Source organism: Narcine bancroftii, chromosome 11, assembly GCF_036971445.1.
Source record: "Narcine bancroftii isolate sNarBan1 chromosome 11, sNarBan1.hap1, whole genome shotgun sequence".
Lineage (NCBI taxonomy): Eukaryota > Metazoa > Chordata > Chondrichthyes > Torpediniformes > Narcinidae > Narcine > Narcine bancroftii.
In genome coordinates, this window is record NC_091479.1 from 102,524,409 (window position 1) to 102,547,300 (window position 22,892).

Genomic DNA, 22,892 nt, shown 5'->3' on the forward strand with positions numbered 1-22,892 from the left:
GCTCCGGTTTCCTCCTACATTCCAAAGACGTACAGGGTCAGTGGGTTGGTTACATGGCTATTTTTGAGTGGTGGGGCTTGTGGACTAGAAGGGCCCATTACCATGCTGTGTCTCTAAATTGAAATTAAATATTATTTCATGGTTACCAAAAGACATAGGAGCAGAAATAGGCCATTCAGCCCATCGTCTGCTCTACCATTTAATCATGAGTCTATCCAGTTTCCCACTCAGCTCCACTACCCAACTTTCTCCCTATAACCTTCAAGGCCCTGGCTAATCAAGAACCTATCAATCTCTGCCTTAAAAACACCCAGTGACCTTCCCACCACAATTGCCTTGGCAACAAATTCCACCGATTCCCCACCATCTGGCTAATAAAATCCTGAAGTTGTGCCCTCTTGTCCTAGACTCTCCCACAAATACTCTGTCCACACTTTTCAACATTCGAAATGTTTCAGTGAGCCATTCTCCTAAATTCTAACTAATGCTAGATTTTTATTTTAATTAATTAATCCTCCAGGCTATTGAAGCTTGGTCTGAATTCTTGCCTCAAGTTCAGTTGTCTAAACCGTAGATTTAAGGAGAAAGGGGAAAGATTTAAATTGGACCTGGAGGGCACCTTTTTCACATAGAGGATGTGCAACAAGCTGCCAGGGAAGAGGTAGAGGTACACTCTTTAAAAGACCTTTAGACAGGCACATGAATAGTGAAGATTGGAGGGGTACGTGCGAAATGCAGGCAAATGGGACCAGACGAGGTAGATACCATGGTTGGCATGGATATGTTGGCCAAAAGGGCTGTTCTGTCTTATAAGAATCTGACTAGTCCAGTCTTCTCTGGTCTGGTCCAGCACCTTGCTCTCTATGCCTCTGCATCCTTCAATGTCAGTGCACTGAGGGACAGTTGTCCTATTGTTTTGTTGTCATATCAAGTTGTAAATGGGTGGTAATGTATGGCTTTTCCATGTCTGCCTAATGAGGGATGGTTATATCCAATGGAAACAAGCCTCTCGGAGAGAAGAGATTTTGAACTATTGTATTGTGACCAAAATGACAAGAAAAATGTTGGACTCATGGGAACTGCATTGCAAAGCTTAACTGTGAAATGCAATAATCCTTCTGGTCTTTAATTTCTTAACACCAAAACACATCTTCCAGTTCTGTCGGTCCACCTCCCATTCCTCGTCAACAGTGCTGGGCTTTTCTACAACTTTGGCAAGTCATGGAAATCAGACCCAGGAGTCATCAAAGCTACAGAAGAACAGAAGAAAAAGGTAAGAGAGTGTTGTCAAACCTTGAAAACTTGATCCCATATCAATGCTGAAATATACCATATATAATCATGTAATAGTCGATCCCATGTAAAAATTGACCCATTTTTGGCCCCAAAATTGTGTATTTTCCATATATCCTGTGTAAAATCGACCTCCCACCCCCCCTACTTATTTTTGGCTCCAGCCATCCACTGGAGCTCCTGATACCCCAACTGCAGATCCTCACCTCAGTTGCCCTCAAATCCAAGCTCCCGATGCTCTGATTGCAGACCCTTGCCCCAACTGCCTGCCCACCTGACTGTGAATCCTCATCCAGGCCTGCCGCCCACTGGATCTCTCGATGCCCAGACTACGGACCCTCCCCCCGGCTGCCCACCCACTGTAGCTTCCGATGCCCTGACCACGAATCTTTGCCTTGGCTGCCTGCCCATCCAAGCTCCCTGAACACGGACACTACCCAGTCCTGGCCATCCAAGCTGACAACCCCAAATTTGACCCCGAAAATTGGTCCTCCAAACTCTATTTATCACAGTCCATAATTCCATCAAATACATTAAAATAGGTGACTTGTACTGATGTAACAATTTAGGATTCCATTTATAAATAAATTGATCCTTCTTCTTCTCACCAATCCAGGATAATTCAATATTTTCCCATACCAATGAATTTCCTAAATCGAACATTCTATTAATAAATTTTAATTGTGCTGCTTTTTAATAATTTTGAAAATTTCAAGTCAATTTTTGTTAAGATACTCATGCTAACTTATCCTTTCTCAAAATTTTCTTATAACAAAATTCAAATCCTTTAAAAAAAACTTTTAGGAACTTTGCACAGAATAGACTGAAAAAAGTATTGTAATTTAGGAAAAGCGATCACCTTAATACAATCTATTCTACCTATTAATGTTATTGGTAAATCTTTCCGTCGATTTAAGTCATTTTTAATTTTATAAAATAAAGATAGATAATTTAATTCATATAAATGATTAAAATATTTATCAACTTTAACTCCTAAATACTCAATTTGATCTGACCATCTAAATTTAACGATATCTTTACCAAAAGTATAATCTGATTTAGACAATGACATAATTTCACTTTTTTCCATATTAATTTTATAACCTGATATTTATCCATATTGTTCCAATCTACCATATAACTGTTTTAAATATGTCTGAGGTTCTGTTAAATATATCAAAGCATCATCAGGAAACAAATTAATTTTAAACTCATCAAATTTCACTTTAATACCATTAATATTATTATCTTGCCTTATCAATTGTGCTAAAGGTTCAATAAATAATGTAAAAAGAGCTGGTAACAATGGGCAACCTTGTCTGGTAGATCTTCCTAATTCAAATGATAAGGACATTTGTCCATTCTTTACAACTCTAGCAATAGAATTTTTATATAAATCCTTAATCCAAACAATAAACACAGAACCAAATTTAAACTTTTCCAATACTTCAAACAAAAAACTCCACTCTACTCTATCAAATGCTTTTTCAGCATCCAGTGATATAACCATAGGTAGGTTGGATTCCTCCCAAGAAGTATGAATCAAAGAAATCAATTTAACAATATTATCTTCAGAATAACAATTTTTAATAAATCCAGCCTGATTTAAATGAATAAAATTGGATAAATATTTTGCCAATCTATTTGCTAAAACCTTCGTTACAATCTTATATTCCACATTTAATAATGAAATGTCTATAGGATTCAACTTCCAAAGGATTTCTATATGTTTTAAGAATAACTAATTATTGCGTGTGAAAAGAATCCGGGAATGAATCTTCAATACTTTTATGAACAAAGGCATTAACAAATCTTGAAATGTTTTTATAAAATTCCACATTAAATCCATCTTCTCCTGGAGATTTACAATTAGGCATAGATTGAAGCATTTCCATTAGTTCTCTACAAGTAAAAACTTCCAAATCTTTAATATCTCGATTACTCAGAGAAGGTAAATTAAGATTAGATTAAAACATTATCAATTTTAACTTTATCCTTCTCTGATCCAGAAGTATACAATTTTCCATAAAATTCCTTAAATGCATAATTTTTCTCTTGGGGTCTATACGTAATTTTAGAATCTTTGCTAATCACATTAATCATTCCAGAAGCCTGTTCCATCTTCAATTGCCAAGCTAAAACTTTGTGCTCTTTCCCCAATTCATAATATCTTTGATTAGTTCTATATACTAATTTTTCAAACTTATAAGTTTGAAATGAATTATATGTTAATTTCTTATTAATCAGTTGTCTTTTTAATCACATTTGAATTCTGCTGTATATCTTTTTCTAATATTTCTATCTCCTTCAATTTATTAACCTCAGAAGAATACTGTTTCTTAATCTTTGATGAAAAACTGATAATTTGTCCTATTAAATACACACCTTTAAAGCATCCCATAAAACAAACTTATTATTAACTGAATCCATATTTATTTTCAAAAATTGCTGTATTTGGTCCCTCATAAAATTATAAAATTCAACATTTTCTAACAATAAAGAAGTAAAATTCCTTCTCCCCTCCATCGGCAAGCTTGCACTAAGGGGGAGAAGGAATTGTCAAAGTTTTTGGTTGAAAAGGAGCGGCACGGTTAGCGCAACGTTGTTACAGCGCCAGCGACCGGAGTTTGAATCCAGCGCTGTCTGTAAGGTGTTTGTACCTTCTCACCATGTCTGTGTGGGTTTCCTCTGGGTGCTCCGGTTTCCTCCCACCCTTTAAAGTGTACAAGGGTTGTAGGTCTGTTGGGCGTAAATGGGGTGACACAGCCTCATGGGCTGTAAGAGCTTGCGTCTACATTTTAAAAAAAGAAGCACTCTATAAAGCATGAAGAGTTTGACCAGATGATTCCTTCTCCCCTCCTACTGATGGTGCTCATCCCTCAGAGTTCCTCCAGCAGATTCTTTTTGGCTCCAATCACTTGGCTTGTTCTCTGTGTAAGTTTTAAAAAACATGAAAATGCACAGATTTGTACTCATTTCTTCAAAATGTACAATTTAAATAAATAAACATGCAAAACATAACCTAGTTTGCCTTACAAGTATTCAAGCAATTATCCTGTCTGCCATTTCTGTAGTGTAATTGCTTTTCCTTCAAACTTCTGATTTGTCTTTGTGCCTCTAGAGTTGATCAGTCCTGAACAGAATTGCTCATTCCCTACTCTCAGGGTCATATAAAGTTCTCTGCCCTTGATCTAGTTCATAGAGTCATACAGTGTGGACTCTGACATATAATCCGCTAAAGATTTCAGATTCAGATTTATTGACCTGAGCTCCGATCCAAACCTCCGACATGATCAGGAAGCCTTCAGCACTCAAGGCCCTTCTTTCCCTCAGCGCCCTCTCAAATCCCAGCTCTGATACCTGGTTCCCATGAGCCAGGCTCATGTGTGGGTCCTTCGACCATAGGTCGCCAACAGTCTGGGTGGCCCAAAACCCTGAATGACCATTATTTTCTTTAATTTTAGAGGTGGATCACAGTAACAGGCCCTTCCGGCCCATGAGTCTGTGCCACCCAAGTACACCATTTTGACCAATTAAACCCCACAGACACAGGGAGAACTTAGAAACTCCTCATAGACAGTATTAATTGCCATGCTTACTGTGCCACTAATTCTGTGGTATTTCTTGCATTCCCTTTAATCTCACGAGACCCTTTTTTCTGTGCTTCCATTTAAACCCAATTCGTTTGACCACCATCTTTGAACAAAGTGAGCTGGAAATGTGTTGGGGTTTAAATAGGAATAACCTGCGATAACACTGGACAACAAATTTTTCAAAAAGTTTGCTTCCTGAAAAAGATTGGGGGTGACGATAGACAACTTTAAGTTGAACACAAAGATAATTTCAGATTTGCTGCATCATGTAGGAACTTTTATTGAATTGAACACGTTTAATCGTATAATGATGGTGACATGTTGCGTTGGTTCAACTGTCCCAAAAATCTTTTGCCGCTGATTTTCATCTGTACTCAGCATCTGATGCCTCTTGTGTCAGTGCCCAACAGTAGTCGGCCAGCACTGATGGATTCCAGTTGCACCAATACTGCTTTTCCATGGTCGCAATGTCCTGGTGAAACTTTTCACTATGTTCGTCACTGATGGCACCAAGATCAGCGGGGAAGATGTCCAAGTGATGAATTTTCAATGACATCCTGCACTTCATCATTTTGGATGCTTGAAGCATGTTAAAAAAATGAGAGCAAATTACAAAAGTAGGATTATTTCTAAAAAATGGTACGTGATAGGAAAACGTTAAAGGTGATTTTCGTGATCAGCAACTCAAAGTCCATAAAATGCACCTAAAAGTGTTCAGGAAGCAAAATTTTTGTTGTCCAGTGTAGTCTGATAAATTTGACGATGATGCACTCAAAGCCCTGGGTGCTGAGTTATTTGAATCCTTCTACTGATGCTACCTGGGTTCTTGGTAATCTCGTTCTCTTTTGATTAAATCGTCCTGTCTTCTTGGCTCCGAGGAAAACAGTCCTTGTCAATCTCTTTTCATTGATCATCCTGGCACCATCACCTTTAGTCCAGATATTGGGTGTAAACCTTCAATGTTGACCATTCCTTTCCTTCCACAGATGCCGTTCGACCTGCTGAGTTCCTATTTTATTCATCCCATTTGTGCTTGTAAGATTCCCCGAATGTGACCAGAGCTGATTAGTCCTTCAGTTGTTGGCTAATTAACACTATAGCATGACTTCCCATCCATTTGGCCTGACCCATCCATGCTGGACCTGTGCCTCCCAGAACTTCATCAACATGGCCTCTGCTCTCTCCATGCCTGACTGTTTTGCTCCTTCTTTTAACTGGCAGTTTGATTTCACAAGGTCTGCCTTGGTGTGATGCTCATTCTCACTGGATGAAAATGTCCCTATATATAAAATAGTCATCAAGCTTCTTGCTTGTTTAAATACTTGAAGTATTATCAGACTGCATGTTCTGCTGAAGTCCACAACCTGCAGAGGGTTGTGAACGTGGCGCAGACGATCACCCACACCCCTTCATCGATCCCATTGACAACTCATGCTGCCTTGAATGAAACAGCATTCTCTGGTCCTCGGTACAAAAACATTCAGACGTCCAACCAGACATATGCAGTGCATATTCAGAAAAAAAAAACCCTGGTATCTGGTACCTAAGGGGATCGGTAGATGCCAGATAAGTGAATTTTCTTTTTCTTTTTACCTATTTATTTTCTGCAATTTTTTTTTTTTGCTGGTTGCTTGATAACAGGTTTTACGGTATAAAAATAGTTAGATTCTTTAGTAAATAGTAGTCCTAGAGGGTTTGCATGAGCAGTTCGTATATTGAGACTCATCCCACCCTGACCACACTCTCTTCACCTCACTCTAATTTGGAAGACAATTCACGGGTGTGAGGTCACGCACCACCAGATTCACAGACAGTTCCTTTCCCACTGTTCTCAGAATCCTCAGCGAACCTCACAGGAGTAAAATGACTTTGCCTTTTCTCCACACCAACTGATCTCAACTCTGTACCTCTGGACTTTCGTAAGCAGTCTTACTTGTGGTACTACATATGAGATATTTCCTGCAAAACAACTTGCATTACTGCACCTTGGTTTATGTGACAATAAATTTGAACTTAAATATTAAATAGTATACAGTTAACAAGGGGACCTCCTCAGAAAATAGCTTTCCTCTTCCCCCTAGTGGCCGTGGTGGGTATTGTCCCAGTCAGTGACATCTGCGGCACCTTCTCATTATAGTTTAAATCCTCATCTATAGGGCGTGTTGTGACGGTATTTGTGTATATATTTTTACTACTGTCTGCCTCAGAAAATCAGCTAACATGTGAAAAGATACCTCCCACCTCACCCTCACTCTCTTCTCCGTTTCTTCCCCCCCCCGTCCACCCACTGGGATGAATGTTTGAATGCGAGATCACAAGCCATCAGGTTTAAGAATTGTTTCTTTCCCTCTGTTATCGGGCTCCTGAGCTCAGCTTGCACCAGTAAAAGAATGCTCCAGTGTTCCACAGAGATTTCTGTGCAACTCTGCACTGTTTTTTACTGCTGTACTCTGTATGGGTTGACTAGATGGACAACTCACAAAGCGAACTTCCTTCCTGTAAAAGCACAGAAATGCTTGAAGATGATTAGTGTAATGGTTAGCAGAGCAGTTAGTGTGATACTGTTGTAGAACCAGAGGTCAAGACCGGTGTTTGAATCCTGAGCTTTCTGTAAGGAGTTTGTACGTCTGCGTGGGTTTTCCCCTGGGGCTCAGGTTTCATCCCACAGTTCAAAATGTACCGGGGATTGTAGGACAATTGGGCGGTACGGGCTCGTGGGCCGGAAGGGCCTGTTACCATTGTTGTATGTCTAAATTAACATTAAACTCAGCAGCTCTCACAGCACCCAGAGGAGGTAAAGATAAATAACTGACGTTTTGGGCCTGAGCCCTTCTTCAAGGTGTGGATGCTGTGACCGCTGAGTTCCTCCAACATTTCTGTTTTTACTACAATCTGCAGACTTCGTGTTACACAACTTCCTTACTGTACCATGTGACAATAAACAGACCTTTTCTATTCTATTCTGGCAGCTTTCCTGTGGAAAAAAATCTTACTATGTGATTAGCCTTATGATCGAACTTTCGTTGAAGATATTCCTGTTACCTACTCTTCTTGCTTCACAGACAATCGTGGAACTGGCTGAATCAGGTCATCTGGATCTTAGCATCTTCTGCAGCACTTGTTTGGTAAGTTGGCCTTCCATTGCTCTTCAATTTTGCTTCCAAAAAATGTGGATTCATTCTTCCAATGTTTTTTTTTAAATTTCACAATGAAGACAGGGATTTGCCCCATGATTGAACCCTTTGTGCTGTGTACCTCAAATACAAGGAAATGCCCTGTGTTAACAGATATTTTTTTGTAAGTGTGTTTAATTCTTAAGTCTTCATCTAATGCATTAAATGTCAAATTTGGACGTTTGTTTGCTTTAGAAGAACATCTTTGTATGCCTAAAGAATGCCATTGAACTTTGGCACTGGGGTCACACAGGAAACTGCAGAGGGCTCTCGGAAGCTTCTACAGGTGTAGCATAAAGAGCATTCTGGGTAGATCCCTCACTATCTGGTGTGGAGGTGCCAATGTACAGGACAGGAAAAGACTACAGAAAGTTGTGAACTTGGCCAGCACCATCATGGGCACCAGCCTTCACTCCATCGAGTACATCTAAGAAAGCAGCCTCAATCCTCATGGACCCCCACCACCCAGACCATGCTCTCTTCATTCTGCTACCATCAGGAAGGAGGTATAGGAGCCTCAGCGGCACAAGGACAGCTTCTTCCCCGCTGTCATCAGGTTCCTAAATGAACAATGAACCCCAGAAACTGCCTCACTTTTTCTTTTATTTTCTCTTGCACTATTTTTGTTTATTTAATAAGCTCTGTGACGCTGCCGCAAAACAACAAATTTGGTGACATGTTCATGACAATAAATTCTGATTCTAATTCTGCTATCTGGAACTGTTTGCTTTAGCAATAGAACCCTTGGCAGAACTGATAAGAACAGAAAATAAAATAAAAGGGATAATAATAAAGGAGAAGGAGGATAAAATCAGCTTATTTGCAGATGACATCACAGTATACTTAACAGAACCAGAAATATGAATAAAAGAATTATATAAGAAATTGAAGGAATATGGAGAAATATTGGGGTACAAGATCAATGCAGATAAAAGTGAAGTGATGCCAATGAGTAATGTGGATTATGCAGAATTAAAAAAATAATCACCATTTAAATGGCAAACACAAGCAATCCAATACCTAGGTATTAGGTTAGATAATAATTTAAGCTACATGTACAAATTAAATTATCAGCCACTAATAAAGAAATTGCAGGAAGACTTAGAACATTGGAAAGAATTACTGCTAACGTTGATAGGGAGGGTAAATTGCATTAAAATGAATGTCTTCCCAAGGATACAATACTTATTTCAATTGTTACCAATTCCCTTAACAGAGAAATTCTTTAATGAACTAAAGAGAATAATAAGGAAATTCTTGTGGAAAGGGGGTAAATCGAGGATAGCATTAGATAAATTAACAGAGAGGTATAACCAAGGTGGTTTTCAGTTACCAAACTTTAAAAATTATTATAGAGCCGCACAATTAAGGTATTTATCAGATTTTTATCAGACAAGGGAAAAACCAGATTGGACTAAGATCGAGCTAGTTAAAATAGGAGAGAAGGTACTGGAACATATACTTTATAAGTGGGATGAAAAGCTGGTACAATATAAAAGCTCACTAGTATTGCATCATTTACTCAATATATGGAAGAAGATTCACTTAGAAAGGAAAAAAACAAATTTCCAAATACCAAAATTATTATTGACGCAAAATCAGCTAATCCCTTTTACAATAGATAACCTTTCCTTTAGAGAATGGGAGAGAAAAGGAACTGTGAAGAATATAATAAACAGGAGGTTATGCATCATACAGTATAATTGGTTACACAGGTTATATATCAAGCCCCAAAAGTTAAAAAAAAAATGGGATCCAACATTATCAGATAGATGTTTTCACTGTAAGAAGGAAATGGGAACAACAGTACATGAAATTTGGGCATGTGAGAAAGTGAAAAAGTTTTGGGAAGATCGAAATCAGATATTAAATAAAATCACAAAAAATAACATAGCAAAAAATCAAGAGATCTTTCTTCAAAGTAATATAAGAAGTAAGGAATTAGGCTTCAAACTGGATGAAGTACAAAAAAGATTTATTATGATAGCCTTAGCAGTGTAACCGACAAAAAAATGTGGCCTAGAACCATTCATCCATACCTGAAGGGTTCTGATCTGAAACATTGACAATTTTTTCACCCACTGATGCCAAGCAAGTTCCTTCAGCAAATCGCATTTTGATCCTCGGCCTACATTTAATGAATTCCTGGAGAAATCTCTTGCTGCTGATCTAGTGCTTGGCCTCTTTGCTGCTTCCCCAGGTTGTTCCCCAGTTGGGCATAAGAATGCCAAGAAGAAAATAGCAGTGGCTGGAGTTTTTGAATTGGACAGAAACCACCCCCCTCCACTACTCAAATCAGCTTGAGTTCCTTCCCCAACACTTCATCTCGACTCTTTTCTGTTTTCCAATCAGATCCAGAAGCCCGTCCGGTCCAAGCACTGTGCTGTGTGCAACAGGTGCATTGCGAAGTTTGATCACCATTGTCCATGGGTCGGTAACTGCGTGGGTAAGTCATGGCATTCAGAATGCTTTCTCACCTGAGCGAGAAACTCCATTAAGGGGGCGGACACGAGCTGCGTCGCATCAAAAACCAAGCGCACCAATGAGCCCTGCAGAGAAGCACAAGGATTGCAGATGCTGGAGGGGCTTGATGGGATGGATGCCATCCTGGTTGGCACCTGTCCAGCTCCTCAGTGTTTGCCCAGTAGCCAATCAGCCTGATTGGGACACGATAATAAAGACGATGCTGGAAAAACTCAGCAGGTCACGAAGCGTTCTTTATAATATAAAGATACATAACTAATGTTTCGGCCTGAGCCCTTCCTCATGGTTTGAGCAAAATGTAGGCAGCTGTCTGAATAAAATGGTGAGGGAGAGGGGGCAGCAGGGGGAGCACAGGCCCACAGGCAAGAGGGAATGGGTGAATAGCGGTTGGCTCAACGCTGTTATAGCACTAGTGACCAGGTTTAAAATCCCATGTGGTCTGTAAAGAGTTTATACATTCTTCCCATGTCTGCGTGGGTTTCCTCCAGGTGTTCTGGTTTACTCCCACTTTTCAAAATGTACTGGGGGAGTGTAGGTCAACTGGGTGCAATTGGGCAGCATGGCCTCCTAGGCCTTTTAGGGCTTGTTACTGTGCTGTATGTCTAAATTTAAAGGGAGGGAGGGCACAAGAGGAAATCGAGAGAAGGGGGGATTGATCTGTGAATGGACAGGGAAGGGGTTGGAGACAGAGGGATGGAAAAGGAAGGGTTTATTATATTTACACACCGACCACTGTCCCATCTTCACTAACTCCACCTCCCAACACTTGGGCCCTAGTCTTCTGTGCCATGGTGGTTCAAATGCTTGTCTTGTGCATTGTGAGCCTCTGTCACCTCCAACCGCTCTGGCAGTGGGTTTCAGGCTACAACCCCAGTCTGGGTAAAATAAATTCTTCCTCAGGCCCTGCTCCGTGGCTTAAACTACATCCTCTGCTGCTGTTCGCCTCCTGTGAAGGAGTGTTGCAAGCTCGAATGCTGAGATTTTTGCTGAGGAATTAAACTGATGTCTAAATAAGTCAAGAAAAAGGGCAGAATATAAATCAGTACAGCACAATGGCTGTGCTGACCACAGTGCCAAATTAAACTAATCCCATCTATCTCCCTCCAAACGAGCAGCCACACCGATTTCTGATCGTTCCACTGGCAATCCGAGCTCCAAATCCAAACCTCGGGATCAGGAAGCCTTCAGCACCCGAGGCCCTTTGGGAGCCCTTCTTGTTCTCGGCAGCCTTTTTCTCCTGACCTGCCCATTCATGTGTCACCTCTTAAACACCAGTATCGTATCTGCTTCCATCCTCTAGTTGGTGCTTTCTAGGCTCTCACCATCCTGTGTACAAAAATAAATCTCGAGCTGTTACCTCCCACCTTAAAGCTTGCATTCTCTGGTATTTGACATTTCCACCCTGGGAATAGGATTATCTGTACTGTGTTGCAATGTTCTATATTTCATATGCCATTTTTAAATTGTCTATACAGTAAACCCCCCCCCCCTAGTATCCAGCCCCTCTGGGAATTGGTATATTCTTGATTAATGAATTTGCTGATTGCTTGAGAATGTTTGTTGCATGATTGGAAAACTAACCTCTAGGATTGTCTCCTCTGCTCCTCCTTCTCAAACGGGGTGATCTCCCGGTTTACTAGTGTCCTTTACCAATACTCCACTTCCCTGATTGGCATCCCTTTATGGCTGCTGGGCGCAGACCCCCGCCGTCGCCAAGGTTTTAAATAAAACCACCGTTGGCTCCGTTTACAGGCCTGGAATTGAGTAATTTCCAGCCACAACTGCAAACAATGCTCCAAATGTGTTGCACCCAAAATTTTTTTAGCTGCCACACGACTTCCCAATTTTAATATTCAATGTCTCGGCAGATGAGGACAAGCGTCTCCCACCCAATCAACTTGTGCTGCCCCTTCCAGGGAAGAATTACAATGTATTTCAATGAAATGCTTTATACAATCTTGCAGGTGTTGGAAATCTGAAACAAAAACAGAAAATGCTGAAAATATTCTGTGGGTCAGGTAGCACGTCAGTGAAACACAGCTGACATTTCCGATTGAAGACCCTTCGTCAAAACTAGGACATCGCCATCTAATCGGTCCTGTTAACCAATTTGATATTCCCTTTGTCCTGTCCATCCCTCTGCTTCACTTCAACTTGTTTTCTCTCTTTCCCAGTTCCTTGACCTGGAAATTGGACTCTGTTTCTCACCCCACAGATGCTGCGTGACCTGCTGAGGGTGTCCAGTGCTTTTTACATAGGAGTTTACATGTTGAGTTAAGCTGATGATAGTTTTGGATGTTCTCTTGCAACCGCACATGGCAGCTCATTGTTATTCTGTCTTTTCAGGAGCGGGAAATCACAGATACTTCATTGGATACCTGTTTTTCTTGTTGGGAATGATAATTTGGATGATTTATGGCTGTTTCTTCTGTAAGTAAACCATCGTCAAGAATCTGCTCGTCTAGATTGAGGAAATGCATATAGCCTTTATCCACTGAGGTTAGGGGGAGGAAAAAAACTAGAGGGCATGGTTTAAGGGTGAAAGGAAAAAGGTTTAAAGGGATCATTGGGGCAACTTTTCACACAGAGTGGTGGGAGTGTGGAACGAGCTGCCAGCTGAAATGGTAAATATAGGCTCAATTCTGACAAATTTGGACAAGGATATGGATGGGCGGGGTATGGGAGGGGTTTGGTCAGTGGAACAAGGCAGAATAATCTTTCAGCATAGACGAGAAGGGCCTGTTTCAGTGCAGTAATGTTCTATGATCTCCTCCATCCTGCACGTTTATGAGCAGTGCCTTTTCCTGCTTCAGATTGGAGCATCCACTGTGAGACCCGCTACATGAAGGAAGGACTGTGGACGTACCTCACTGAAATTGCAAGCTGCTCTCCGTGGGTTTTCTGGATGTTTCTGAACAGTCTCTTTCACTTCTTATGGGTGGCTGTGTTGCTCCTGTGTCAGATGTATCAGGTAAGCAGAGTGTGGGAGTCAGGGTTGGTGGGGTGGGGGGAAGGTTCTCTTCTCAAACTCTAGGCCTGCTAAGCTTGCGTCCAATTAAAGTCTGCATGTCCGTGCCCTGAATGGTGATTTGAACTGCTGATCTTTCGCCGGCAAAGGGATTCTAGCTTTTACTCTACACTAATGTTCTGCTTGTCTTACCTTGGCAAGGAGTCGGAATCTGAATGTGACCTTATGTTTTCCTTTAAAGTTACTATATTAAAATTTGAGAACTCCCAAACCTAACAGCACTGCGGAGGTAGAAAATTAAAGGATTACCATGGCACCCTGGCGGACTTGGTTTAAGGCAGAAATGAAGAGAAACTGCTTCTCCCAGAGAATAGTTAATCTGTGGAATTCTCTGTCCAATGAAGTAGCAGAGGCTGCCTCTTTGAATGCAATTAAGTCACAGATTTTTGAAGAACTGGTTTTTTAAAAAAAAAAGTAAACATACAGCATGGTAACAGGTCCTTCTGGCCCACAAGCCAGAGCCGCCCAATTGCACCCAATTCATCTGCAAACCCCGTGCGTTTTGAAGGATGGGAGGAAACCGGAACCCCCGGGGAAAGCCCACACACACATGGAGAACATACAAACTCCTTACAGGCTTCGAACTTGGGTAGCTGGCGCTGTAGTAGTGTCACACTAGCCATGTTGCATATTGTGAGGGGAGGGGAGCTGAGCCTACAGCCAGATCACCCACGATCTTATTAAATGTTGGAGCAGGTTTGACTAGACAGATGGCCGACTCCTGCTCCAAGTTCTTAGGATCTTATAACAAAGATATTTTGCTTCATCGAATATCTCATGCTGAGCTGAGCCAAGCAGGAAATGAGTGTGATGTGATGCTAAGACAAACATCTATTTCCCATCCTTAATTATCCCCTTGACCATGAGAGAGCAAGTATGGTTGATTTTTGCCACCAATATCTCCCCAGTCATGGCAGAGAGCTTAGAATGCCACTCTTCCATGAATGTAGTACACAAACTCAGCATCCATAAGAAGTGCATTTCAGGACTGGGACCTTCATCAGGAATAAGTGAAAAAACAGGTTGACTTGAAAAGATTTGCCACTGTCTGCAGCCCGACGTTTCTGAAGCAGCCAGTCTGAATACATTCCAGTGTACCTGCAGAGGTGGTCTAGACCAGAGCAGAATTGGTGTGAGAATCAATAGGTGTTTTTAAGCTGCAGCATCTGGGTAGCCGTCCTGGGACCCAGTGCACTTAGTGGGAAAAAGGTGCCTCCAGCACCTTTTAAGCTGAGGGGGGAGAGCCCCAGTAAATCGCCAACCCGGTGATTTAAGGGGGATTTCCCCACCCCCACCCGCAATGATGCGGTGACACGTCACACAAACTGTTCTCCCCATCCCGTCCCCCCCACCAGCTGTCAATCTCCCTCCCACCCACTGTCAATTGCACTACCCCATCCCTGTGGCAGCCGACCCCTCTGCCCCCCTCCCCGTGGCAGCTGACCCCTCCTGCTGATCGTGGCACTCCCTCTCCTCCCCCCCCCCCCCCCCGCATGACATCGACCTCTCCTGGCTGCCCCCCAATTGTGGACCCCGTCTCTCCCTTGTGGCAGCGACTCTCCACCCCTGGGCCTTGGCAGCGACCCTCGCTCCCCCGATCACCGCACACTTCAGCCGGGGTTTCCCTGTGACGCCAGCACGACTAGGTCAGCCATTTTCCTTTTCAAGCCACCGGTGGACGTGTCCTGGGTAGGTTTAATTGGGTTCCCTGATGACCTCCGAGGTAGGGCAGGAACTTGCTTGGACACACCCTTTTATGGTACTTTGTGAGTGGGGCGCTAACTGGGAAAATTGCCCAGTTGACCCCATTTTACAAGGCAGGTTGAAAGCACTTACAAGCAATAAGCCCGCTGTGCCTTGCAGCACTTAATAACTTGTTCTATCACTTGCTCTCCTCAGAAAATATTGCTCCTGATGTTTACGTCCCTAACATTGCATCCTCACCTATTCTTATTTCTGCATGCTTCAGTAAAGCCCAATTATTGGACCTCATCTGAACTCCTCCGGTTCTGGCCTCCTGCACGTTCCCAAATTAAATTCTCCGTCGGTGTCCACATCCCTTCATCTGGGGCCTAACCTGCAGGTTTCTCCAGAAACTCCACTTTCACCAATGATCCTACTGAAAGTACGCAGACTGGGAGATCACTTCGCTGAGTATTACACTCTGTCTGCGTGAATGATGGGGATTTCGCAGTGGCCAATCATTTCAATTCTGCACCCCACTCCCTTGCTGACATGGCCTCGTGCACTGCCAAACCAAGACCACCCATAAATCGGAGGAGCAACACCTAATGTTCTGTCTGGGCCACTTTCCAACCGGATGGCATCAACATCAACTTCTCTGATTTCTGCTAGCCTTCTCCCTCTCATCCCTATCCCTCTGTCTTCCAGCTCTCCACCCCCTCCCCTCTCTATTCAGTCTTACCCCCCTTCCTCTTTGCTGGTATGCTCTCCCTCCCTCCCTTATCCACCTCTTGCCTCCTGCCTGTGGGACTGAGCTCCTTCCCTTGCCCCTCTCCACCATTTTGTTCAGACACCTGCCTCCATTTTGTTCATGCCTTGATGAAGGGCTCAAGCCCGAACTGTTGAGGATTTTATCTTTGTTATATTTTTACTTTTATACTCCTTTTGGTTGACCACATTCACCCAGTTTTTTGGTCTCTTCGTTGTGACTTGGGCCTTTTACTCCATTGAATGTTAAGGATTGCTGCGTTATTAAGATTTGTACACCTGCTGTTGTAATCTCCCTCTGCTGAAATTTTGATTTATTTCTGATTTACGAAGATCGCTTGCCTTGGAATAACTACAAATGAAAGGATGAATGCCAGACGTTACAAGCACTTTAAGGTTACTACAACAATGATTGAAAGTCCCTTCAAGTGAGTAAGGTTCAAGGTTCATTTATATTGTCACTTAATAATTCATTAAAAATGTAACATCCATACCGTAGTTTAATTTTTGCCTGTCGTAAGGCAAACAAAGAGTTGCAATTAGTGTCACCTAGCGTCCCTTGCAGAAAGAGAAGCAAAAGAGAGTTCCTTCAGAATTACTGAATGTTTGTGGGTTTGCCTCCAGCCCTCCCACAGCTGTAAAGATTCCTGTTCGATCCATTGGCAACCTGAGCTTCAGATCCAAATCAACAACACGATCAAGAAGCCTTCAGTGCCCGAGGCCCTTTTGGGAGCCCTCCTTGCCCTTTGTGCCCTCTCAAATCCCGGCTCTGATACCTAATTCCATTGAGCTAGTCTCCAGCAGACCACAGCCCATGCAAGTCCACCAACCACAAGTCGCTGACAACCTGTGTGGGTCCCCTGACCACAGGTTGCCTGCAACTGTAAAGCACCAACAGCCTGAAGCCCATATGGGTCCCCGACCGTAAGTTGCCTGCAGCTTGTGTCGGTCCTTTAGCCGCTGAGCCCCTCGCTGGTCCACAGCCGTGATCACTGGCCGGTAGGATCGTCTCCTCTACTTCTTCTCAGTGGGGGCTGGTTCTTTCACTTTCTCTTGTTGAGTACCTGTGTGTATAGATGCTTCATTATGGCAGCAATAATTTGCACTTCGGTTGACCGTAAATTGAAATTCAGACAGCAGTTCATTGAAGAAGTAAGTCAGGAGAAAGATATTATAATGGGAGAAAAGATCTGAAGGCTTCCAAATTCATGAAGGGATGGATTGGACATGTGTAGTATCACAAATAATTCAGTTCTTTTGTATCAGAGTAGCTGAACTTTTAATTACAGACTGGAGATCTTTTCGGCAGAGATGGTTCTTGAGGAAGAACGTGACAGGACTTTTGTGCAGAACATCCCTGTTGCTGGGATTGGGGGCGGGGGTGGAGGGGGAGAGGGAGTGAGACTAGAACCTGGAAATCGTATATCAAAGATAAAGTAGGAACTTCAGAAATACTCAGCGGGTCAGGCAGCATTGTTGGAGAGAGAGCCAATTCACATTAATTACCTTTCATCTGGAGCACCATCAGAGCTCAAACACCTCTCCATAGATTCTGCCTAACCTGGTGGGCAATTCCTGCACTTTGTTCAATTTCAAACATCCAGGATATGGAAGTGTTGTTTTAATTCATAAAGAACAGAAACCAATAAGTTCAGGAGGAAATTCACCCCAAACCTCTCATCAAGAAATTGGCGAGACAATAGAACTTCATGTCATAGAGCATGGAAATAGGCTGTTTGGCCCAACTTGCCCACACTGGCCAAAATATCCCTCCCACCTGCCTGCGTTTGGCCCATATCCCTCTAAACCCATCCTATTCATGTACCTATCCAAATTCTTTCTTAAAAATACCTGCCTCAACCACTTTCTCCGGCAGCTCGTTCCATACACCCACCACACACTGTTTAAAATAAAAAAAATACCCGTACCCCTAGATTCTGATTAAGTCTCTCCCCCCCCCCACCTTAAACTTGTGTCCTCTGGTTATCAATTCCCCTACTCTGGCCAAAATATTCTGTGGGTTCAGCTGATTGATTTCTCAAATGATTTTGTACATCTCAGTGAGATCACCCCTCATCCTCCTGTACTCCTAGGAATAAAACCCCAGCCTGCTCAACCTCTCTCGAGCTCAGGCTCCTGAGTCCTGGCAACAAAATGCAGATCAACCTCTCTCTGTAGTTCAGGTCCCGAGACCTGCAACGAGCTGCAGTTGGAGTCAAATAGTTACATCCAATGGAAACTAAAATTGATGGAAAAAGGTCATGCTGATGGGGTTAGATCAGTTCATGTGGGTGGAAGTTGGTTTGTTGAATGGCATGTTTTGTTGATATATGAAGCTGATTAATGTCTTTTTTCTTTCCTTCCCTCCACCAGTCACGGTTGCATTAGGAATATCATAGACTTCTTCGAATTTAGATGTTTTGGTCTCTTCCGTCCTGTAATGGTGGACTGGACGCATCAATATACAATAGAGTATGACCAGACATCAGGTACCGGTTACCAGCTTGTGTAGTGGGATCAGCAACCACAGCGAACCATCTCCACAATCAGCCCCTCGGACTCGTGCCTGACAAATTTCCTTCCTGTTTCTTCTCCAGTAACATTGCTACGAGGAGCTCCTGCCCTGCGGTTCCCTCCTGGATCCTTTGGTAAAAGAAATTAAACAGGGACAGTATAGCTGCCTGTTTCTAGAATCCCTGTCCCTTGCTCCCAACACCCCATTAGGATCAAAGTGTGTTATAAGCTGACGGCAGAAAGGAAACCTTTATATTCGACATATATTTTAAAAAAAGACTGCTTTTTGCCGGAATCAGTCATTAACACAATGTTATGTTTGTCTCCAAGTTTGGAGTGAAATGGACAATGTGATGCAGATGCTGGAACCTTGATTTTGATCCATCGGCTCAAGATATGGGCGGCCCTTGACTGGTCTAGCACACGAGCAGTGTGCAGAGAGGCATCCTATCTTGAGTGCGCTTCTCAATAACTGTTGTTGCGTGATGCTGTGAATTTCGTAGAGGAGTGCCGGAAATCACAATCCACAATCACGTCCAAAGGTAAAAATCTAAACCCCTTTTGTTTGAGGCATTGATTATTTTAAAGATTGTTTCATTCCAGTTTTAGATCATGATTTTAAAGACTGAATGGATCTCTGTCTTGCAGTGCAAAGTAACAAGGTGTTCGTGGTGGTTGAGTGGAAACTTGCAAGCTCTCTCCCCCAATGTTGATCTGCTGGGGTCAGGAGCAGGTGAATTTGTTCCCTTCCTGAGGCGGTCCTCGAAACAGTGGGCTTTGGAGTGGAGATGAGTGAGGTCAGGGGTGTGATGGGAGAGAGGTGTGGCAGGTATTGCTCATTTTCCATTACCAGCATCATGTTTGCTGCAGACCTGTCACACAGGTACAAGAGCAGTCAGGACTTTTGTCTGCTGCCCTCCCTGAACATTTGCAGGGTGCTGAGTGGCTCTTGGTGGGAGGTTTAATGAAGAGATACACCTCATCCTTGTTTTTATGAGAAGGAGTCCCAATGAGGAGCTCGACACTGTTTTCTACGGCCACTTTAGGTTTAGTTCAATGTCTGTGTGTTACTGCTCCTTGGGAACTTGGCACGTTTACAGATGGTTGTAAGTTTGCTGGGGTACTGGGCTCAAAAACCTGTGCAAAATACTTTTCACCAACTTCTTGAGCCAGTGTAAAAAAAAAAATTAGTTGTATCTGTACATAAATTATTTATCAATTAGTTTTACCAGTGCGTATATTTGTCAGTGTTAGTTTGGATTTTCAACACTAAGAGAAAAAATGTGTCGGAATGTCATTCATTTGCTTCTGGTGTTTGCCTGCTGACAGTTCCATTAACCCACTGAACTCTCTGCATGTCCAATGCTTGGCAAAAAAAAATCTCCTCAGTCTGCAGGACAAACACCATCATATTAGCTTGCAGCGAAGTGTTCTCTCAGCTCCCTTCCTTCGGCGGAAGATCAGTGAATTGTAAATAGTGAGTGTCCTGTGTTTGCAAAGTGCAAGACTTCTTGGTCGCTGTTTACGTTAGTAGTGGAAACTACTCATAGTTTGTGTGCATTGTTACCCTGATATCAAGATTCGCAGTATTGTAATATTAGTTGACTTGAATGTTTTACTGGGCTTTGGGAAGAAAAACACGACGACCCTGCTGAGCGCTCGTGCACTATTCCTCTTTGCCTTGTAGACCACGGAGAACAAAGATCAAGGAAAGAGTGAACAGGCTGAGGGGCATCTCCTCATTCGTCTCCCCTCTTCTGCCACTTCCCAGGATTAATTTCTGTCCTTCTGAGGTTTAACACTGGTATTTATCACAACCACTTTCCTTTTGTACTCCTGACTTTGGAATAACCTCTATTTGGGATCTGCAATCACTGTCCATTGCTTTTTTTTGTGAGTATATAATGCAATAGAGTTCCATTAAGAGCAGAAGCGCTACATTCTGCAGATTGTGAATACTTTTTTGTTTTTGTACTACATTATTTATAACTGTGCCAAGTGTTTTTTTGCTACTATGTGGTCCCTTCATGTATGATGTGGAGAGCAAAGTATAGGACTGTAATATGCTCAAATTAAAAACCGACTGTTCATACGATTGCTTCAGTTTGTCAAACTTTATAAATTATTGACCGAATAAACAAGATTCATCTCCACCATTCATCACAGTCATGTGAATAACTTGCTGTTCTTAGTTTTTATTGCATGTATCTGCATTGTAGCAGATTGAAATTCCTGTTGTTCATCAATTGCGTTAGCTTAGCGGTTAGCGCCAGCGACGTGGGTTTCCTCCGGGTGCTCCAGTTTTCTCCCACCTTTCCAAAACCTACAGGGTTTCAGAGCCTAAAAGGTTCACTGTGTGCTCAGCTTTCTTTGGTCTGGACAGTGCCTGGTTGTTGTTGGCTTGGCCCATGGAAGCATAGCAGCCAGCCTCCTCTCCTCAGCTGCCCTGACCACAGAGTTGGCACCTGCAGTCTCAGTGGACACTGATGGCCTGAGCACCTGGCCTAGGTTTAGGGCATTGTCAAAGGTGCCACCTTTCTGATTAAATTCAAAGCTCATGGATTGATGTATAAGATCCAGCAATGCTTGTGTAATGAGGATCAATCAATATTAAACAGCATCACTGAACGAGATCAAGCCCTCGGTATTGTATAAGGCTATAAGACGAACCCCATTCTCCTGCCTTCTCCCTGTAACCCTTGATTTCCTTTCCGAAATGAGAATGTATTGACCTCTGCCTGATATCTACCCAATGACTTAGCCTCCACAGATTTACCATGTTGTTTATGGGAGCTCAATATGCACAAACTAGCATTGGCAAGACTCTCTGGTGGATGAACTTGTATACTCTGTTTTTAAACTGCTTGGCTGACCAAATCAGATTAAATCAGATTAAGAATACAGTTGACAAAGATGGCAAATGCTGGAATTTGGAGCAAAAACAGTACTGGGAGAAAAAGAATGGTCAGTTTTGGGTCAGAACCCTTCAGGAGTACAGAGAGGGATAGCCAGTATAATGAGGATGGGTCAGTAAGGGAGAGGTGATGGACATATATGGAGGGTGTGGGATGTAGCTGGGAGATAGGCAGTTGCCAAAGGAAGAGGAGAAGCAAGAGAAGAAAAAGGTGAGGGGGGGGGGCGTTGGGGTTCATTTCGAGGAAGATGGGTCGTCCAGGGTGAAGATGGGTTGTCCAGGGTGAAAATAGAGACAACTGATGAGTGGAGACTGTTGCCAGTGCTGGAAGCCAATAAATAATGGTGGTCATGATGGTCATCTAATGATGGAAACTAGATTGAGGTGAATGTAGATCCTTCCCCCCCCCCCCCAAATTGATGTGATCTACTGAGATTGTTGGCTGAAGAGGGCTCACAAAATCATTAAGGACCCCTTCCACTCCATCTTTCAGCTGCTCCCATCAGGGAAGATTCAGGAGTATCGGAGCCAGCACCACCAGGCTGAGGAACAGCTTCTTCCCACAGGCGGTGAGAAGGCTGAACGACTGATGGACTGCTTTCGCTAACCTTCTGTGACTACTATTATTTAACAATACTTATTTATATATGTACTGCATATAAATCGCTTGTAAATATGTGTAGTATGTGAGAAATGTGTTTGCGTGTTTTACTCCGAGGACCAGAGAACGCCATTTTGTCCAGTTGTACTTTATAATAGTGTAACAGTAATAAACTTGAAGTTGAAAGACAGATTGGAGCAGAAGAGGAATAAACAGACCCAGATTTTAAGGTGAGGGGAGGTCCAAACAAGTATTCCCAATCAGGTAAAGGACAGGAATGGCAAGATAAAGGCACCCTGGTTCACGAGAGGCACAGATCTGAATGCAAAAGCGGGTATCGATCCGATACAGACAGGTTCAAGAATTTAGGAGTACAGTGAAGAGGGAACTGAGGGCTAAAATAGGTTCTGAGATGGCATAACTAAACAAGGATGAGATTGAGAAAGGATGTGAGGGACGAATGAGAAGATAAAGGAGGTTTAGAGGTATGGGCAGCAGGGAACAAATGGGGTATACAAGTACAATGCAAGAAAACATTAAGGAAATCATGAGAATCCCAAGGGCTTCTACAGATACATAAAGAGCAAAAGGATAACAAGGGACAAAACATCCTCTTGAAGCTCCGATTGTCTATGCATGGAAATAAAAAGATGGTGGAGATCTTAAATGTTTTATTTTTCTTCTGTATTTAAGATACGGGCAGAGTCTGTGGAAGTGAGGCAGCGAAGTCATGGGATCTATCCAGATGAAAGAGGAGGTGAGGCAAATAAGGGGGGATAAATCCCCTCCTCAGATCTTCAGGGAAGTAAAATCCCATCTGGTTCAATAACGAGCACCCGCC

General features: G+C 42.6%; 1 protein-coding gene across 7 annotated transcripts in view; it reads left to right on the forward strand.

Moving 5' to 3' along the window:
* Positions 1-22,892, forward strand: part of zdhhc17 (zinc finger DHHC-type palmitoyltransferase 17) — a 155,590-nt gene that overhangs the window by 86,725 nt on the left and 45,973 nt on the right. For 4 of the 7 annotated variants that reach the window (XR_011346821.1, XR_011346820.1, XR_011346822.1 and 1 more), the window contains exons 11-19: positions 1,149-1,273; positions 7,949-8,011; positions 10,412-10,505; positions 12,890-12,973; positions 13,357-13,514; positions 16,356-16,450; positions 18,396-19,078; positions 21,944-22,019; positions 22,745-22,808. Coding sequence is in view for 1 of the 7 variants with exons in the window: in XM_069904363.1 (XP_069760464.1) it covers positions 1,149-1,273; positions 7,949-8,011; positions 10,412-10,505; positions 12,890-12,973; positions 13,357-13,514; positions 16,356-16,450; positions 18,396-18,534 (758 nt within the window). In the remaining 6 variants the exon portion in view is untranslated. Of the gene's footprint in view, positions 1-1,148; positions 1,274-7,948; positions 8,012-10,411; positions 10,506-12,889; positions 12,974-13,356; positions 13,515-16,355; positions 16,451-18,395; positions 20,632-21,943; positions 22,020-22,744; positions 22,809-22,892 lie in introns of those variants that run through there. The other 3 variants (XR_011346819.1, XR_011346824.1, XM_069904363.1) reach the window with 3 other exon arrangements.